We start from the raw sequence: 16,862 nt of genomic DNA, 5'->3' as shown, positions 1-16,862 counted from the left end.
GCAGTGAGGCACACCTCAAATAATGCAAGTCTAGAGTCACCTCTCTAAATACATACAAACCAGCTGAAGCTACAGCATTCAAACACTTCAACTGATGGCAACTTTTTGTTGGCTGCTTACCTGCAGTAAATGTTAACCAAGTAATTTTTCAGAGCCGAATTCACATATGTTCAGCAGTTTTGTTACCCCCTCACAATTCTGTAGGCTCGTGGTTGAGATGCTCTTGACCCTTTGAAAATGGAGCTTCGAGTCTGCCTCTCTGCCTTCTCCCCTTGTGTAAAGGCAGGATGTGAACACGGCTCTGCCAAATGGGTTGCTGGGATGTGCTAAACTGGGGTCATTAGTGGTGTCCTAGATTATTTTGGTAGGATAATGGTACTGTCAATACAACAGATTGAAAATGTAGCAGATCTATAAAGTTAACAGAAATTAGTTTTGTACTTTGTAGGGACTTCATGGTCTGGTTTTGCTTTGCAACAATTAGTTTTGCCCTCAAGGATTAGCCTGTTTAAATAGTAATGATTTGTCTAATTTTTCAAGTGTCTGTAAAAGACTCAAGTCCCTTTTATAAATTGGGCATAAATCAGAGAGAAGGAGCTAGTTTTCTGAGAAAAGATGAGTGCAGTCTCTATAAAAGCATTGGTGACAGTCAGTGCTGTCTACTCTCTGGTAAACTGATCAAATGGTATTTTCCCTGTTAACGGCTTTGGGGTATCTGTAGAAGAAACACCATATAAACATATTCCTTCAGAAATAGCAGAGAGAGTTGGAGAAGTTAAAGCTCTGTTTTTCTAAGTGCTGTAGTCTTTAAGGTTAATTTATTTCAATTACTCATCAGTATGTTCTGTGCCTGGTACATTAGCTATTCTGTTTTAGTACACTCAAGTACTTCAAAGGCCTTTTTTTTTCTTTTGAGTTTATGCATTAAAGAATTTGACTAGGAAAAAAGTTTGAGATGACACCTGCCATCTGTGTGTTTGTTAACATGGCCCCAAATTATAAAATGCATTTTTTCCTTTAGTGGAAAAGTTATGAGTATACTGTTAATATTTTAGTGAAAAAATTTCATTGAAATTACAGATATTCCCTACAACTACTGCTGTGTACATAAATGCATAGCTGATTAGAGCAATTCTGCCATTCATCAGGCTAATTTTTTATTAATAGCATAACAAATGTGTGTTAGGTATGCTGAAAGGGTGGAGGCTCGACATGTAGACTTTGTGTGTCTGTTCTAAGTACACAGAGCAATTACATTGCCCCTTTTAAAAGTGCTTTGAAGCCAGCTTGGGCATCTAATTTTCTGTGTATCTGCTAAGAGAGAATCTTGGTGCAGGTAGAATCGATGCCATTGCAGCATGGTCTGTGCCATGCACTGAGGCAAGCAAAGCAGTTGGGTGCAGGTGAGGCACAGGAGGGGACCTGAGCTACTGCTCATCCTCTGCCTCCTACAGCAGGGCTGAGATTTTAACAGTGGGATTTCTAAAGACACGTACATGTAGGCACAGAGTTTTTAATTTTTTGTGGTGCCTCACAGGGCCTGGCTGCTCAGCGAGGGAGGAGTGGGCGGGTGGCAGGGCCCTGCCCCGTCCTGTGCTCCGCAGTGCAATGGTCCCTCTGGCAGTGCTCACCTGTCCCTCTGCCCCTCTGAGTTATGGAGCAGCACCTAACAGGAGGGAAAGGCACCTCTGCGGGAGAAAAGCTGCAAGGGTGCCTGATTTGGGAGCTAGTGTTTGAAAAACCGGCTGGAGGATGGTGAATGGGACAGGCTGGAGATACTTTTTTCCATTGGTAAGTGCTTGGGGTTTTTGTGGTGAGAATCATATAAATGGATGAAACCAGGAGCTGGCTGATGGTATGAGATAGACAGAGCAGTGCTGCTGCAGGGCACTGTAAATATCCCTAGGCACTGTAATGCATCATCATAGGATCACAGAATGCTGAGGGGTTGGAATGGACCTTAAACACCATCTAGTCCCAACCCTCCTGCTAAGGGCAGGGACATTTCCCAGGGTTAAACCTCCCTGGGCAAACCTGTTCTCACCACCCTCAGTAAAGAATTTCCTCCTAATATTATCCCAAATTTCTCCTCTTTCAGTTTGTACCCATTACTCCTTGTCCTGTCACTACAGTCCCTCTCCTTGTAGGTCCCTTTCAGACACTGGAAGGTTGCTATGAGGTCATGCTTCTGTATGGCTGCATACTCTTAAAAGACTAATAAAATTACTGCTGGCATCACTTCCTTATGAAATCACCTTTTGTGTGAGCTTTGCTGTGGTAAAATTACAGATACTGAGTGAACTCCACAAAATATTACCCGAAAATACTGTTAGCTTTTACCAGCATGTGGATGAATTTGAAAGTTACTTCAGTATAGAATCTGTTCTTTACATACATTCTAGAGTAGTGAGAAGCACCCTGTGAAAGACAAAACCAGGACGGACATATGTTTGCTTTTACAGTGTCCTTCTCAGTACTTCTCTCGTTTTTTTGTCTCCATCAAGCTGGTGCCAGAGCAGTTTTGGTGCACGAGATGTTTTCTTTGCTCTCATTTATAGCCTTGTGTTGCATCCTGGGCACAGTGATTAAGCTCATTAGCACACGTGCCTGAAACATTTAGAAAGCTGAGTCAGAAACAATATTTATATCCCAGTGCCTTTCACCTGTGTTTATTCCCATGCTGCCACAAGTTCTGAAGGAAATAAAACACGTTGGTGGGCTTTGATGTTAGCGACAGAATTTGCCCTGTGCTGGGCCCTGACGAGGCCACACCTCGGGTGTTGTGTCCAGCTCCGGGCCCCTCATTCCGAACGGGCACTGAGGGGCTGGAGCAAGTGCAGGGCAGGGCAGGGGAGCCGGGCAGGGCCGGAGCCCCGGTGTGGGGAGCAGCAGCTGCGGGACCGGGGCTTTGTCGGGAGGAGAGGGAGCTCGGGGGGACCCCAGCAGCGACAGGAGGCCGGAGCCGGGTGCGGGTCGGGCTCTGCTCCCGGGCAACGAGTGACAGGACAAGGGGACATAGTCTCACACTGCACCAGGGGAGGTTTAGGTTGGACATTAGGAAGAATTTCTGCAGAGAAAGAGTGATTAGACATTGGAACGAGCGGCCCAGGGGGGTGGTACAGTCACCGTCCCTGGAGGTGTTTTAAGGAAAGATTCGACATGTGTCCCTCAGTGCCACGGCGCAGTTGACAAAGCGCTGTTCGGTCGCAGGCTGGACTCGGAGCTCTTTTCCAACCCAGCTCACGGTGTGACGTTCTGGCCGGGCCGCCCTCCGCGCCCCGGTGCCGGGTGCCGCCCCTCCCTCACGGCGCGGGCCCGGCCCCGCCTCAGCCGCACTGCGGCGCGCCAGGGGGCGCGCGCACGCCGCGCGCCGTTCGAACCGCAGCAGCCAACCGGCGGCCGGCGCGGCGCCGGGGCTGGCCAATCACAGTGCCCGGGCGGCCCGCGGAGGCTATAAAAGGAGGCGGCGCGGCGTGGCGAGGGAGGGCGTGGCCGGCGGGCGGCGGTGCGGGAGCGGCGCAAGATGGCGGAGGGGGACAACAACAGCGCCTACCAGCTGGTGAGGGCGGGCGGGGGCCGGGCGAGGGCTGGCGGCCGCTCGGGCCTGCCGGGGGAGCCGGGCCTGCCCCGCCGTGCCCGCAGCGGTGGCTGGCGAGGGCCGCCTCGGCCCCGCGCTGTGTGACGCGGTTTGGCTCCCGCGGGGCTCGCTGTGGGCTCGGCGGGGCCCCGCGCGGGGCGGCCGCTGCGGGCCCGGGGCGCGGGGTCGGCGGCTGCGCTGCTGCTCGCGGGCCGGAGCCCCCAGGAGCGCTTGGCGTTACCCCGAATGCGTCTGTCTGTCTGTGTCAGTCTGTGTCTGTGTGTGAAGCCGCAGCGATACGGGACAGCGGCAGGCTCTGGGTGATCAGCTTAACTAAATGTGCCAAAATAGGCTTGAATAGTTAACTAAACACAAGGAGATATATATATATATATATAGTTATGCCTGAACTGGTAAGCGGCTGCCGTGGGAAATGGGAAAATCGCTTTAAAAGCTTGTGTAGGGGCAGAGGCTGGTTGAGCGCTGCGGTGCTGAACACCCAGGCTGAGCACGGGGAGCAGCCCCGGGAGCTCAGAGCTTGGAGCGAAGCTCCAGAGTTCGCGGAAAGTCCACGGAACGGTATTGTCCTTGTTATTGTGGTGGTGTCGGAGTTCTAATTGGAATTAAGTGTAGCACATAGCTGAGAGTGAAACGTGTCTTCAAGACATACGTGTCTTCAAGACATGCGTGTCTTCATGACTTTTCACCTCTTACTGCTTGGGCAGCAGTCGGTTCTGTTCACGGTTACCTGAGTTTTGTAATCTCTGAGATGCCATATCCCACTGCGGGGGGAGACTGTTAAGCTCTGTTAAATGTGGAACACCTCAGGTGAACTGCTTAACAAGCTGATGGCAGCACAGGTGGGGCCTCCTTACAGGAGAGTGTAGGGAGGAATGTAGGAATCACATAGCAAGTGGAATTTAAAGGCTGTCTTGGGCAGCTTGTGGGAAAACTTGCTTTGCAGGCCAAATGTGATCAGTTGGCTAACTTTACTGTGGATTCTGAGTCTTTATCCATCTTCCTCATAATAAGAAATTGGCATTGGACAGCAGCTAGAAAGCTTCAGTTTACTGTGGTAGAGTTGTCTTGGAAAATACATTTATTTTAAAATAGTTCTCATGTTACAGTTTTCCAGATGTTGACACTGAAAACTTGAGAGGCTTTAGCTAGGCTTTAGAACCTAACTTGCTACTAATATGGGAGGATGGGGTACGGTAAATGGGAGATTGGGGAAAACACCTTGGCACAATCTGGGAGGAGGTGTTGTTTGGCCTATACATGCTGCTAGGATCTTGACTGTTCTAAAGTATCACTGCTACAATGTCACAACTTAGTACAAAACTCACAATATTATTACTAATTTAATTACTCAGGTTGGTGACTGAGATCTTTAATTATTGCACTGGGTTTTTTTTAGCAACTTCAGTGTGAATTAATTTGATACTCTGGTTGGTAAAGGAGTTTTCTTCTCTCTTTGTGTAGGCTGGTGAAACTGCAAGCTTGGAAGAGCAGTTGCAAGGATGGGGAGAAGTGATCTTGATGACCGATAAAGTTCTTCGCTGGGAGCGAGCCTGGTTTCCTCTGGCACTGATGAGTGTTGTTTCCTTCTCTTTCCTGTAAGTACGTTCTGGAGGGAGCCTGGAACATCATTGCATCTTCGTGGCTGGTACCAAACCTGTTAAGAAAGTCAGTAGGATATCTAGAGAAGTCTCATAGAAAGGCTTTTACTCCAGGTTCTGTTTCTTAAAGCATGTGAACTTTGTTGGAAATTGAAAACAGAAGTATTGAAAACAGGAAGTAACACGAGTCACATCCTGCTCAGAGTGCTTTCTGCAAAAGCTGTATGCCAGCAGTAGTTGCTGGGATTTTTACTGCCCTCAGCTGAATGTTCTTCTGTGGTGCATTCATGTTCTGCCCTCATTCTTTGTACCCTGCTTCTTAGTCAGGTCTCATGATCTCCCTTGGTTTTCCCCCTCCACACCAGTGGCAGTATCATTATGGAAAGCCTGTTTCCATAGGGCAAAACACCCTATTCTGCATCGTTGCTGTGGTGTTTAGGATAGGTTCAGGTTTTTTTGCACAACTCAGGTTTTTTTTTACATTCTCTATTATGTCTTTTGAGGAAGGGGAAAAAGGAAGACTGCAGGTAACTTCCAGTCAGCAGGGTGAGAGGATGTTGTCTGTCTGATTGGAGGTGCTGGGGGCACGTGGACATGCCTTTATGTAACATGGTAGTCAAGATGACCTGACCTGCCTTGCACAGACAGCAGTTCATGCCAGCTCTGCAGTTTTGCAGTTGTATCTGTTCCTGCAGTAAGGAGAAGAGTTACAAAAATAAATGTTGAACCAGGTGAGGCAGGGATGATTGGTATTTTGGCTAATATAAATGTTATGGTCTTCAGGGGAAGTGATGAGAATGGAGGTCAAATGAGACTGAAAGGTAACTTTTAACATAAGTAATTGTTTGAAGTTGAGGGTATTCTGTTGTAAATTCCGTGATTATAGCAGGAAATATTTTGTGATGAATAATACTTTGTGAAAATGCAGAACTACTTCAGGTTCTGAATTCATCAGGATGACCTCAAACATCCAGCACAGTAGCACTGTGCAGATGTACAGAACACCTGGCCCTGCTGTGGACTGGGTCCTTTCTTTGCTTTTACTGTTTCAGTGTTCAGGAAGTTCTGTGAAGTACAGTTGAGTAGCAGAGGGCCCAGCTGGGTGTCATCAGACACTTAGGAGATGAGCTGGTTCTTATCCAGTTGTCCTTCTGTGTTTGAGTGATGGCAAACTGAATATGGAAAATGCAGCACTGTCCTAAGTGGAGATTGAAGGCCTCTTGTCCAGAACAGGTTTGGCTGGCTCTCCCAGGAGAGACAGAGCAAATGACAGCCTCTAGTGGATCTGAGTTCTGTGACTTGAACAACAAAATTAGGGCTTTTACTTTGCCTGGTTATTTCATGTGTTCCCTCACTCATCCTCATCCCTCAATCAGTGTTAAGTTCACTGTGTGCCAATTTCTGACAGAATAATAACGATGAATTTTTACTTCTACTGAACTTTGTACCAGATTTGCTTGTAGCATATTCTTATCTGGTATATTAAGAGAAAAATATATTTTTTGTAATTTTGTGTGATGTTAGGCAAGAGAGTAGGTCTACTATTGGAAGTTCTGCGCCAGTCTGAAGAAGTGACCAAGCATGTCTAGTGTTTAGTGGTTTGAGCATTCAGAAATAATTCCTCTTCTTTCTGCAGGATGATCTACTATTTGGACCCATCAGTTCTCTCAGGCGTCTCCTGTTTCGTTATGTTCCTCTGTCTGGCTGATTACCTGGTTCCTGCTCTTGCTCCTCGAATCTTTGGCTCTAATAAGTGGTGAGGAAAGCTTCAATTAAAACAGTTTCTTGAGTGTAAATATGATCTTTATCAAAATAGATACCTGATTTGCAGATATCAAATGGTTACTTCGTAGAGTTATTGTAGTGGGAAATCAGCAATCTCTTTAATACAGGAAGTGAGGACAGTGGCAAGGTGTTCTTCATTCTTTTTCTGGAAGATGCTACAACATACCTTTAGTGTTCCTTTTCTTCTGGAAAAGTAAGATTTTTTGAAGAAGTAGGCACATCCTGTACTCTCCATTAAGCATGCTAGTTAGTTCTGCTAAACTAGATTTTAGTAATTAATGGGTAATAGATACTAGGAAGTAAGATTATGTAGAAGAGTATTGATTGTATGTTTGGAAAGAGGCAGCAATAAATGTGATGAAGGGAGAGAGTAATGCTAAGAGTATGAATGTGATTGTGATTAAAACAGGTCTGAAAAAGGGCAAGACTTGTATAAGAGCAGTAACTTGAAGAAGAACCTAATTTGAACTAAATTTTGAGTTAAAGGTGAAGTTTTAAGATGACTAGTGGACAAATGTTCTTATGTAGATATGATTATGTGTGTGTATCACACTGGTATCAGATTAAGATCAGTAGTCTTTGGTTTGAATGTGGTTGCTCTTTGGGAGTCAGTTTAATGGAGTCAGCACACAGGAAGATTACCTGGGCACTTCCCTTGCAGTGCTCAGTTGGAGGTATCAAACCAAGCAAAGTAAATGCCAGGATAAGCACTGGATACATTTTTACCGCTAGAAAAATGCCATAAGAGATTTTTTAAGATTTTAAATTAAACCTTGAATTCTTATTTCTGTATTTTTTTCCCTCCTTCTGATAAAAGGACCACGGAACAGCAGCAAAGGTTTCATGAGATCTGCAGCAACCTGGTGAAATCTCGTCGCCGGATTGTTGGCTGGTGGAAGCGTCTCTTCACTCTGAAGGAAGAAAAGCCTAAAATGGTATTGAGTTCTAGGAATTAATCTCTTTTGTCTTAAGATTTTGTTTGATTTAGCTTTGTCTGAAGTGTTTTAGCACTGAATGAACTGGTATTCCAAACCAAGACCTGGCAGTTCTGGCTGTGACTTGGTACTGGTCACACGTTTATTCAGACCTGGAGTGGCAAGGTACAAGACTTAAAAACTTGCAGTCCTATGCAGTTTAGGAGCATACCTGTGATAATAAGATAAAGGAACACTGAGTGTCTCTGGATAGGTAAATTTTTGGAAACAGGCTGTTTCCAGTGTGCATAAACTGTCCAAAGCAGTGTATCTCTAGTAGTGTGTCAGCTGGTACATGAGCTACTGAGCCACTGTCCCCAAGCCAGCTTTGGGTGCAGTGTGTGGGGATGGCACGGTCTGGCACTAAGGGATATCTGGGCAAAAAAGAGTGAGCACCCTGTTCAGCTGATGGTCTGAAAATAAGTGAGAACGTACAACTACAGGTAATCCTGTAATCTCAATTTTAACACACGTGTGCATAGGTATCAGGTGTGGAAGAGCCAGAAAGCTTCGAGTTAGTTTTAAATGTTGAAGTAGTGCCAAATACTGAAGGGAAGGGAGAATCCCCAACAGGTTTGTGGTAACTCTTCCCTTTTCACTTTTTAGTACTTCATGACCATGCTCTTTACTCTTGCTGTGGTTGCCTGGATTGGACAGCAAGTTCACAATCTCTTTCTGACCTACCTTATTGGTAAGTGTGAGCATGCAAAAAACAAGGAACTTTTTTGTTAGCTGCCTGAAATGGATTGAGACTGGTAACAGCCATTTCTGATTAAGTGTGGTGGGGTGTTTTTGTTGCAGGGTTATGTTTTTCTCTTTTCAACCAGTTGATGGGTTTTAAGAGAAGCAAAGAACTGCAGAGTGATAGAAGCTTGTTAATGGAGTATTAATTCTTTTTTTTCTTTCTCCTCTCTAGTGAGTTTCTTGTTGCTGTTTCCTGGACTAAACCAACATGGGATCATCACAAAGTACATTGGAATGGCGAAAAGGGAGATCAACAAACTTCTCAAGCACAAGGAAAAGAAAAATGAATGAAGACTTAACTGCTGTTCACTCTAGTAAAAGGTTTTCTTGGGAACAGTTTTGAGAATTAATGTATAATTAAGACAATAGAAGTTGTATTGCTCACTGATTTTTTTTTTTTTTAATTGGCTCCCTGATGAAGTGAAAAAGTCACTCCAGCAACTGCTGTGGGTTTGTCTCTTGCTGTGCTGAGTAGGGTTCTGCAGCCTGGAGCTGGTCCTGTCTGAAAGATCCTCTCCTTTGGTGTACGGAGCTTGTTCAGTGTCTCATCAAACTGAGAGACCCTGTGTATAACTATCCCAACAGCAGAGCTGTAATGCCTGGTGGTATTTCTGTTACTGTTAGTTTTGCTGATCACTGATTGCAGCTGCAGCAAGTGTGAAAGGCATTTCTGAAGGTTGATGCTTTTTGGAGGCTTGTTACTACTGATCCTGGTGGCAGGAGGACAATTAGCTGAGTGAGAATGGCCATAGCTGAGGGTCCACATCCAAAATGGGGGCAGAAGTGGTTCCATTGTCTCACTGAATCTGTTTGCTTCTGTTGGCTGCATGTACCTGAGAATGTGTTGAGTAGGGGTCCAGAATATATAAATTTGTAGTTCAGTTATTTAGCTGTAGTGTAAACTTATTGCACTGAGACTGTAGAAAATGAGTGGAGGTGTGTGTAACCTTAACAGCTGATTGTTCTGGAAACTGCTGTTGTCGTGGAGCCCTGTAGCACATCTGGTTTTATGAATGTTTGTCTGCCTGTATACAAAATCACTCTGAATATGCTGAGTTTGACTCTGTAAATAAGCCTGAATTGTTTGTGCTTTTCTATGACCTCTCCCTTCTTTTTTAAAACTGAACTTTTTTTCTTTAAAAAGCTAAAACCTGTGTTGATGTTTTAAAAGATTACTGTTTTAAAGTGAACTCTCTTCAGTGTCCATTGTAACTGTTGAATAGGTAAATACAGACTAAAGAGAAACTACTTGAAGCCTTGCTCTTTGTGAAAGTACAGAAAAAGGCATCAATGCATTTCTCAGTCAAGAAGGAGATCAGGGAAGGGTTGGGGAGGTGCTGAGCTGAGCTGGCACTGCCGGGAGGTGGGAGAGATCCTGGATGTGTGAACCAAGCGGTGACAGGGCTCGGTGTCCTGGAGCTGTATTACACACGGACACAGGGTTCGGTGCCGCACACCGGCCGTGTTCTGCCCCGGGGCTGGCTCTGGGGCCGGACACAGCCCCGGAGCTGTATTACACACGGACACAGGGTTCGGTGCCGCACACCGGCCGTGTTCTGCCCCGGGGCTGGCTCTGGGGCCGGACACAGCCCCGGAGCTGTATTACACACGGACACAGGGTTCGGTGCCGCACACCGGCCGTGTTCTGCCCCGGGGCTGGCTCTGGGGCCGGACACAGCCCGTCCGTCAGCCGGCCTTTGCTCGCCGCAGCCCCGCTCCCGGCCCAGTGCCGCTTTTTGTCCCTCGCGTGCCGCCATACCCGCCCGCGCGGAGCGTCCCCGTTCCTATGGAAACCGGGAGGCGCTGTCGCTCCGGAAGTGCGGCGCGCGGCTTCGGCCAATGGGGAGAGCCAGGCTTGAGCCGCGAGGTCTCGCGATATCTCTCGCCGGCCGCTGGCCCTCCCATCGCCCCGCGCGGCCCGAGCTCTTCCTTTTCCGCCATCGCGCTCTCGGTGAGTGGCGCTGGGGCCGCGGCCGCGCCGCATCCGCCCCGTCCCGGCGCCATCCGCCCTCCGCGCCCGTCCCGCCCGCGCCGCCGGGGACGGCGGGCACCGCCCCACCCGCCTGGCCCGGTTTGAGCCGCCGGCACCGGCCGTGGCGCCGTCCGGAGCCCCCGGAATGCGGGGTGGGGGGCGGCACCTCCCGCCCGTGGCCCCGCGATGCGCGGCGGGAAGCCGGGGCGGCGGCCGGGCCCGGCCCGGAGCTCTGGGCAGCTGGGCTGAGCAGGGCGCGGGGGAACCGCCGGGCTTGGCGACTGTAGGGCGTGCGGATCGTGCGGCGGGGCCGCGGAGGAGGTGGCGGAGCGCGGGCAGCGGGCGCGGTCAGGGCCCGGAGAGGGGCGGCCCCGGCGCGGGGCGCTGGCGGCTTTGCCCGGGGCGGGAGTTGGCTCGCGGGGGGTGGTACCGCAGTGGTGAAGGTCCGCGTGGGCCGCAGGACCTGCCTCAGTGACCGGGGCACGGACACCTTTGTGGACGGTTCTGGCAGCGCCCGGGCTGTGTCAGAGAGCGGCGGCAGTGCCGGGGCGTCCCTGCCGTGCCGGGGGGCGCCGAGGCTCCTTTCCCGAGCATGTGAGAGCTGCTGCCGGGTTTCCTTTCCGAAGTGCTGTGTTTGTGCATCCTGCAGGTTTTTTGCAGATCAGTGAGCCGAGCAGCATTTGTTGATTTAATATCACATAGGATCTAGTTATTGCACACGGTTGATACTATGGAGTTGTGTTTTAGTTGGGTTATAAGGCCAAACTGATTGACCTGGAGAGGTGTCACGCTGCTGACATGGTGTCTGGACGGTGGTTTTGAAATTGTGTGTGTGCTTTGATAAAGCAAAGTTTAGCTGTGTCAGATTTCCTGACGTGTTGTGGTAGTGGTGATGCTTGATCACAGCTGAGCGTGTGACTTGGCTCACTTATTTAGCTTGGGAGTGCTTTTTAAGGTTTAATGCAACTTTCTGTCAGCCTTGGATCATTTAGATCTAAAATTAGCGGTAAGAGAAGCTCTGCTCAGTATTTGCGTGCCGGAGAGCCGGCGCACTCACTGCTGCCCGTCCTGCAGGCACCATGGTGCGGATGAACGTTCTGGCCGATGCTCTCAAAAGCATCAACAATGCAGAGAAACGTGGGAAACGCCAGGTGCTCATCCGGCCGTGCTCCAAAGTGATCGTCCGCTTCCTGACCGTGATGATGAAGCACGGTAAGTCCTGGCCGTGCTCCCCCTGTGGCCGGGGGTGCTGCTGTGGTAAAAGAAGTAAATCGAGGGGTTTGAAGGAGTTTGGTGCAACATAGTTAATTAGTTGTGTTATTGTAGCTAAGTGTTAGCTGTTTCTCTGTGTGCTGGTCTCCTGCAGGTTACATCGGTGAATTCGAGATAATTGATGATCACAGAGCTGGGAAGATTGTTGTCAACCTCACAGGCAGACTCAACAAGGTAGGATTTGTCTTCCTGAATTCAGTTCTCTAAGGAGGTGTTCAAAGGAGAACTGTTTTTTTATTCTATGTTTGTCTGCCCCATTTCTGAAAGAACTGCTTGTGAAGAAGGCGGTATTTGTTGAATCTGTGTCAATAAGAGTAGCATGAATGTTGTCAGTTAAAAGGCTGGTTAATTTTCTAGGTTCATAACGATCTGGGTCACTAATTACGTTTCTTTTAAACTCTGAATATGTAAGATATGATTTCAGGGAAGTCTGCTTGCAAGTGCTGTGTGTTTCTCTCTCTTCAAAGGCTTTCTGGCTACCTAGTGCTTTCTCAGTTTCTTTGATGTTTAAGCTATCTGGAAGACTTGTCTTAAGAGATAGGAGCTGAGTTGGTTTCCAGTTGATGTTTGATACCTGCAGATGTGGAGAAGACAAACCTTTCTCCTGCTGCCAGGTGGGCTTTGCTTGCAGTGAGGGAAAGTTGAATGTTACATTAATGGTGCTTGTTAAGTTCCTGGGGCATATGAGGCATTTCATGTGTGTTTAGGAAATTTTTAAATGTTCATGTCTCAAACTACTGAGCTGTGTAGTTCTGTAGTAGCTTGCTGTGCATCATTGTTTACAGTTAAGCTCTTCAAGTGAGAGTTGGCTCTTCAGTAAAGAAATAAAAAAATTACTTGATCAGAATATGTAGGGGGCTGTCTCCATGATGAATAAATAATTGCATCTGAAAATTGTGTGAGTGTATAAGGCAGATAATCCTGACACTCCCAAATTCCTGTAGCAATTACAGTGTTATGTGTCTGTAATAAGAGTAATGCAGGTCAGATTTGAGGGTAGTGTTCCTTGAACTCTTCCAGGATGATTTTGCAATGGATCTTCCAGGCTGCAGCTGGGTGTAATGTTTCTCTCGGTCATTGCAATAAGGGAACAGTTGTTTAGGTCACAAAGGTGTGCATAGTGCAGGAAGGTGTGCTGCTGGTTTGGTGTTGGATAGTTGTTAGGATAATTGGAGCCAGTGAGGTAATGAGGTGGTGGTCTCAGTCAGTAACTGATTACCTTGAAAATCCCAGTAACTTCTATGCATGTTAGTTTCTTCCTGGTTAAAATCCACATGGTTTTTTGTTTTCTAACTATGTATGATGGTTAGAGGTGGAATATCCCTGAGCAATCCCAGGAATTCTGCTGATGTTACAGCGTGCTTTTGTGCTCCCCCAGGTGTGGGTATTACTTGGGTGGTGTAGCTTCAGCAGCAGCTTAAGGCTGTTGAGGTGAGGAGGAGGGGGCGAGGCTGAGGAAGTAACGGGTGAGGAGCTGCTTGGGGTGGGGGCCCCGGGTGGGAATGCAGGGAGTGTGTAACAGCATTGGTAAAGTCCTTCAGGCAGGGAGCTGGGATCACAAATGTGCAACTCCATAAAGTTGTTCAGTTTGTAATGGAATCCTCTTTTACAGTGTGGTGTAATCAGTCCCAGATTTGATGTGCAGCTGAAGGATTTGGAAAAGTGGCAGAACAACCTGCTGCCTTCCCGTCAGTTTGGGTGAGTATGGGGAAGGGTCGAGTGTGTGTTGTGTGTAAAAATGTTACACTCACAGACTGCCTGAGTTAGACTCACCTTGCACCTTTCCTCTGATCAGCCTGGAGTTAAATTCCAGTCTTAAAATTCCATCCTCCATATAATGTCCCTTTTAACCAGTTTTAAAGGGGCACTGCTAAGCAAGGATCTGTTTCTGCTTGGCTTTGGTAAAATCCTTGTTTTACCATTTCACAGTTTAACGGAAAATTGGACTTTTCTCACACTTGTTTTGGTTTTATGAATGGCCATTTTTAAATGGAGGAGGAGTTATGTAAGTTACCCAGTCAGTGGAAGCAGATTGTACAACTTGAATTCAAATGTCATGATTGTGTGCAGATTAATCAGATGTGAAGTGATGAGGGACTTGGAGCCTTTGTTGAACAAACCTCCCCAACACAGGAAATCTTACTGTTATGCAGTGTATCCTCACAAAGTGTATGGAATCAAGCGCAGTAAATCCCAGTGCAGCAGGATGGCAGAGCTAGAAGAGTCTCCAGAGCCTCAGCCAGTCTGTCCCATCAAAGGAAGGATTAACAGTTTTGTGCTGTTTCTGTTCTTAAAGCTCCAGCAGTAACCCCTGCTTCAGCTGTCCCTGTGTAGCTACTCGGTGTGTTGTCAGAGGGAGTTTTAGAGTATTTATAGAGTGGTGGGACAGGAGGTTCTCAGACATGAAGCTGTGTGGGTGAGGTGTGTTGGTAATGCAGATGTTGGCATTAGCAGTGGCAGCTGCTGCCCATGCAGCTCCTCCCCTGCACCAGGCAGTGTTCAGCACTGAGGAGCTGTCTGGCACCGTGGCACCTCTGCCTGCACTGGGGAGCAGCATCTGTGGAGCATAGAAGTGGACTTGGTGTAGAAACCTTAGAGTTCCTGCTGCTGCAGCAGCTGGACAGGGACTGCCCAGCAGGAATATGCGAGGAAAGAGGCAAATAGTTGGAGAGCAGAAGGCTGTCACTGCTCTGTGTGTGCTGCAGAGCTGTCCCCCTGAGAGGAGCTGCTTTTGCACTGTTGATAATCCAATCTCACTGCCTGGGGCCCGTTCTTACAGGAACAGGCCTTGCTGTTGTAACACAGATGAAGTTGGTGCTGTCAGCTCTGCGCTGGCCTGGAACAGAAATGAACTGAACATTTGCTCTCTCTTGGCAGGTACATTGTACTGACAACCTCAGCTGGCATCATGGACCATGAGGAGGCGAGACGAAAACACACAGGAGGCAAAATCCTGGGATTCTTTTTCTAAAACTTGTAAAAAAAGAGGATACTAATAAATTGTTCAAATGGACTCTGGTGTTTCCAGTCGGTATTTTAATGACTTTGAGCACTGCCTGTGATAGTGCTTGTAACAGCTCTTCAATAGTGCTGAAGTTCCAGCTTCTCTTCAGATGATGTTTGGGTTCCACACCATCCCTGGTCACAGTTCTGTGTCTGTTAATGATACGAGGTACTTCTGATAGTTACCCCTGGAGTGGCAGTTTGGGATCACTGTACAAGAGAGCCTCAGCAGGGGAGCTCTAATGCTAAACTATTGCTAATCCCAGCTGTCCTGCTTGGGCTCACCTCGCAGGTGTTCTGCATATGTGTCTCCACAGTTATCTGTGTGTGATTCTGGAGTTTCACCTTTTAGCTCAATAACAGAAGATGCCTTGCCAGAAGGTATTTCCTGTTTATGGTTAAAAAAGTTGTGGGATGTGGGATTCTGGAATAATTAAGATGGTTGAAGTTTGATTTCAGATCATGAACTTGTTCCACATCATACAGTGTAAGGAGTAACTGAGGTTGGGAGGTGAGTAATTCTTTTCCTCCAAATTTCTACTTCAAAAGTGTTTTGAAGCACCAGAATTTTGGGTAGAGTAGTTGCCATATAGCTGTTTTGTATGTTGGCACAAAGAAACAACTGTTTGGGGTTTTGTTTTTAGAGTGAGGATGTGAAGTGGTCAGAACCTACAGATAGGGAGTATTTAGTATTGAATGAGCTGGTGTTTGCTTCAGGCACATGACAGCACAGTGTACTTGATGCAGAGAAATCAAATGTATTTCAAGGCACTACCTGGAGCAGTCCAGTGTGAGTTGGTAGAGGATCAGGGATTGCTGACTGCACTGTCCTCCAGGAGCAGCTGGAGATGCCCTGCCTTACTTCACTGTGTTTGGAGTCCTATCCAGAAGGGGCCTACGGAAATGTAGCAAGCCTGTTTTGGCACACTCTAAACCAGCTGGTGAATTTGTGGTTCTGATACAACAGTTGGAAACCAAGCTTTCCTTCTCAGTGATGCATCCCCATGCCCACTGTGTACAGTTGCTTGAGCTGGAAGTGCCTTGAAGGTGATACTTGATCACAAACCTTTTCCCAGAGCCTTGGCATGGAAGCGACTCCTGAGGCACCAGCTGTGAACTCTGTAACCTCTCTCGGTTCAGTCTGTTACTCCTTATGGAGCAAAGGAGAAGGTGATGCTGGTGAGCAAACGGCTTTGCACTGGACAGACAATGCAGTGTCGCCTGATGCGGTGGAGGGCCAGCAGAGCTCTGAAAGTGCTGGCAGGAAATGTGCTGGCACCAGCGTCCTGGCTTGAGCCTGGCTGAGAGGAGCAGGGGCACAGTCTAAAGCTGGTTTACGTGCTCTGTCACAGCTGGGACGGCTAAGGTCACAAAGGGTGTGTGGATGGGAGACAGCATCAAAACATTCACACCACTGCTCAGTGCGACTGGAAACAAATCTGCTTAGCTGAAGGTCGTGTACCCTGAATTAGAGTAGTTACAGAGTCAAGGGGCTGTTTTAACCCCCAATTTGTTGCCAAATCAAGCTAGCTAATGTCAGGTGGGGTTTTTCCTATCCTTAATGCATATCATTCTGCAGTACCACCTGACACCTGAGGTTTTGTACTTCTTGCTCGGAGTAACCCCGTAGATAGTATCAAGATTGCACTATTCTTTTTTTATAAAGTCTTGATTTTATCAAGTCTGCAATAGACACGTTTCTTACACCTAATGGCAGAAGGTCAGGGACACTTTTAAGGCTTCCTTTAGGTTAATTTACAATGGCAAGTTTCCTGCTAGTTTGGCAGTTGTGTTTCAACTCAGTTTTACACAGGACATACATGGTAATTTTTCTGACCCAGCTTAGCTGTGTGTGTCCTTTACAGAGACTCCTGAGGTAACAATTTCCGATGTTCTCAGTTGACAGATCAGTTAGA

At 47.5% G+C, this 16,862-nt stretch overlaps 2 protein-coding genes across 3 annotated transcripts; both read left to right on the top strand.

Moving 5' to 3' along the window:
- Positions 1-3,493: 3,493 nt before the first annotated feature.
- ARL6IP1 (ARL6 interacting reticulophagy regulator 1) lies at positions 3,494-9,919 on the top strand. 2 transcript variants are annotated; one of them, XM_082292049.1, is made up of 6 exons: positions 3,494-3,559; positions 5,060-5,193; positions 6,833-6,949; positions 7,799-7,916; positions 8,562-8,646; positions 8,872-9,919. In XM_082292049.1, the coding sequence occupies exons 1-6, from the start codon at positions 3,524-3,526 to the stop codon at positions 8,988-8,990; spliced, it is 609 nt and encodes a 202-aa protein (XP_082148175.1). In that variant the 5' UTR covers positions 3,494-3,523; the 3' UTR covers positions 8,991-9,919. The 2 variants fall into 2 exon arrangements, with proteins under 2 accessions (XP_082148175.1, XP_082148174.1); XM_082292048.1 differs by having other exon boundaries at positions 6,833-6,952.
- Positions 9,920-10,589: 670 nt separating this feature from the next.
- Positions 10,590-14,956, top strand: RPS15A (ribosomal protein S15a). Its single transcript, XM_082292163.1, has 5 exons — positions 10,590-10,650; positions 11,746-11,883; positions 12,038-12,117; positions 13,556-13,641; positions 14,821-14,956. The coding sequence occupies exons 2-5, from the start codon at positions 11,751-11,753 to the stop codon at positions 14,912-14,914; spliced, it is 393 nt and encodes a 130-aa protein (XP_082148289.1). The 5' UTR covers positions 10,590-10,650; positions 11,746-11,750; the 3' UTR covers positions 14,915-14,956.
- The last annotated feature ends 1,906 nt before the right edge of the window (positions 14,957-16,862 follow it).

This window comes from Coloeus monedula, assembly GCF_965178545.1.
Source record: "Coloeus monedula genome assembly, chromosome: 16".
NCBI classification, from domain to species: Eukaryota; Metazoa; Chordata; class Aves; order Passeriformes; family Corvidae; genus Coloeus; species Coloeus monedula.
This window is presented reverse-complemented; position numbering and strand designations above follow the sequence as displayed.

Bases quoted from the DNA above. Each gene is read 5' to 3' on its own strand.
- RPS15A (XM_082292163.1), top strand. From the start codon at position 11,751: ATGGTGCGGATGAACGTTCTGGCCGATGCTCTCAAAAGCATCAACAAT. The intron at 11,884-12,037 runs GTAAGTCCTGGC...GGTCTCCTGCAG, and splicing joins GACCGTGATGATGAAGCACG to GTTACATCGGTGAATTCGAG. The intron at 12,118-13,555 runs GTAGGATTTGTC...CCTCTTTTACAG, and splicing joins TCACAGGCAGACTCAACAAG to TGTGGTGTAATCAGTCCCAG.
- ARL6IP1 (XM_082292048.1), top strand. From the start codon at position 3,524: ATGGCGGAGGGGGACAACAACAGCGCCTACCAGCTG. The intron at 3,560-5,059 runs GTGAGGGCGGGC...CTCTTTGTGTAG, and splicing joins ACAACAGCGCCTACCAGCTG to GCTGGTGAAACTGCAAGCTT. The intron at 8,647-8,871 runs GTAAGTGTGAGC...TCTCCTCTCTAG, and splicing joins CTTTCTGACCTACCTTATTG to TGAGTTTCTTGTTGCTGTTT.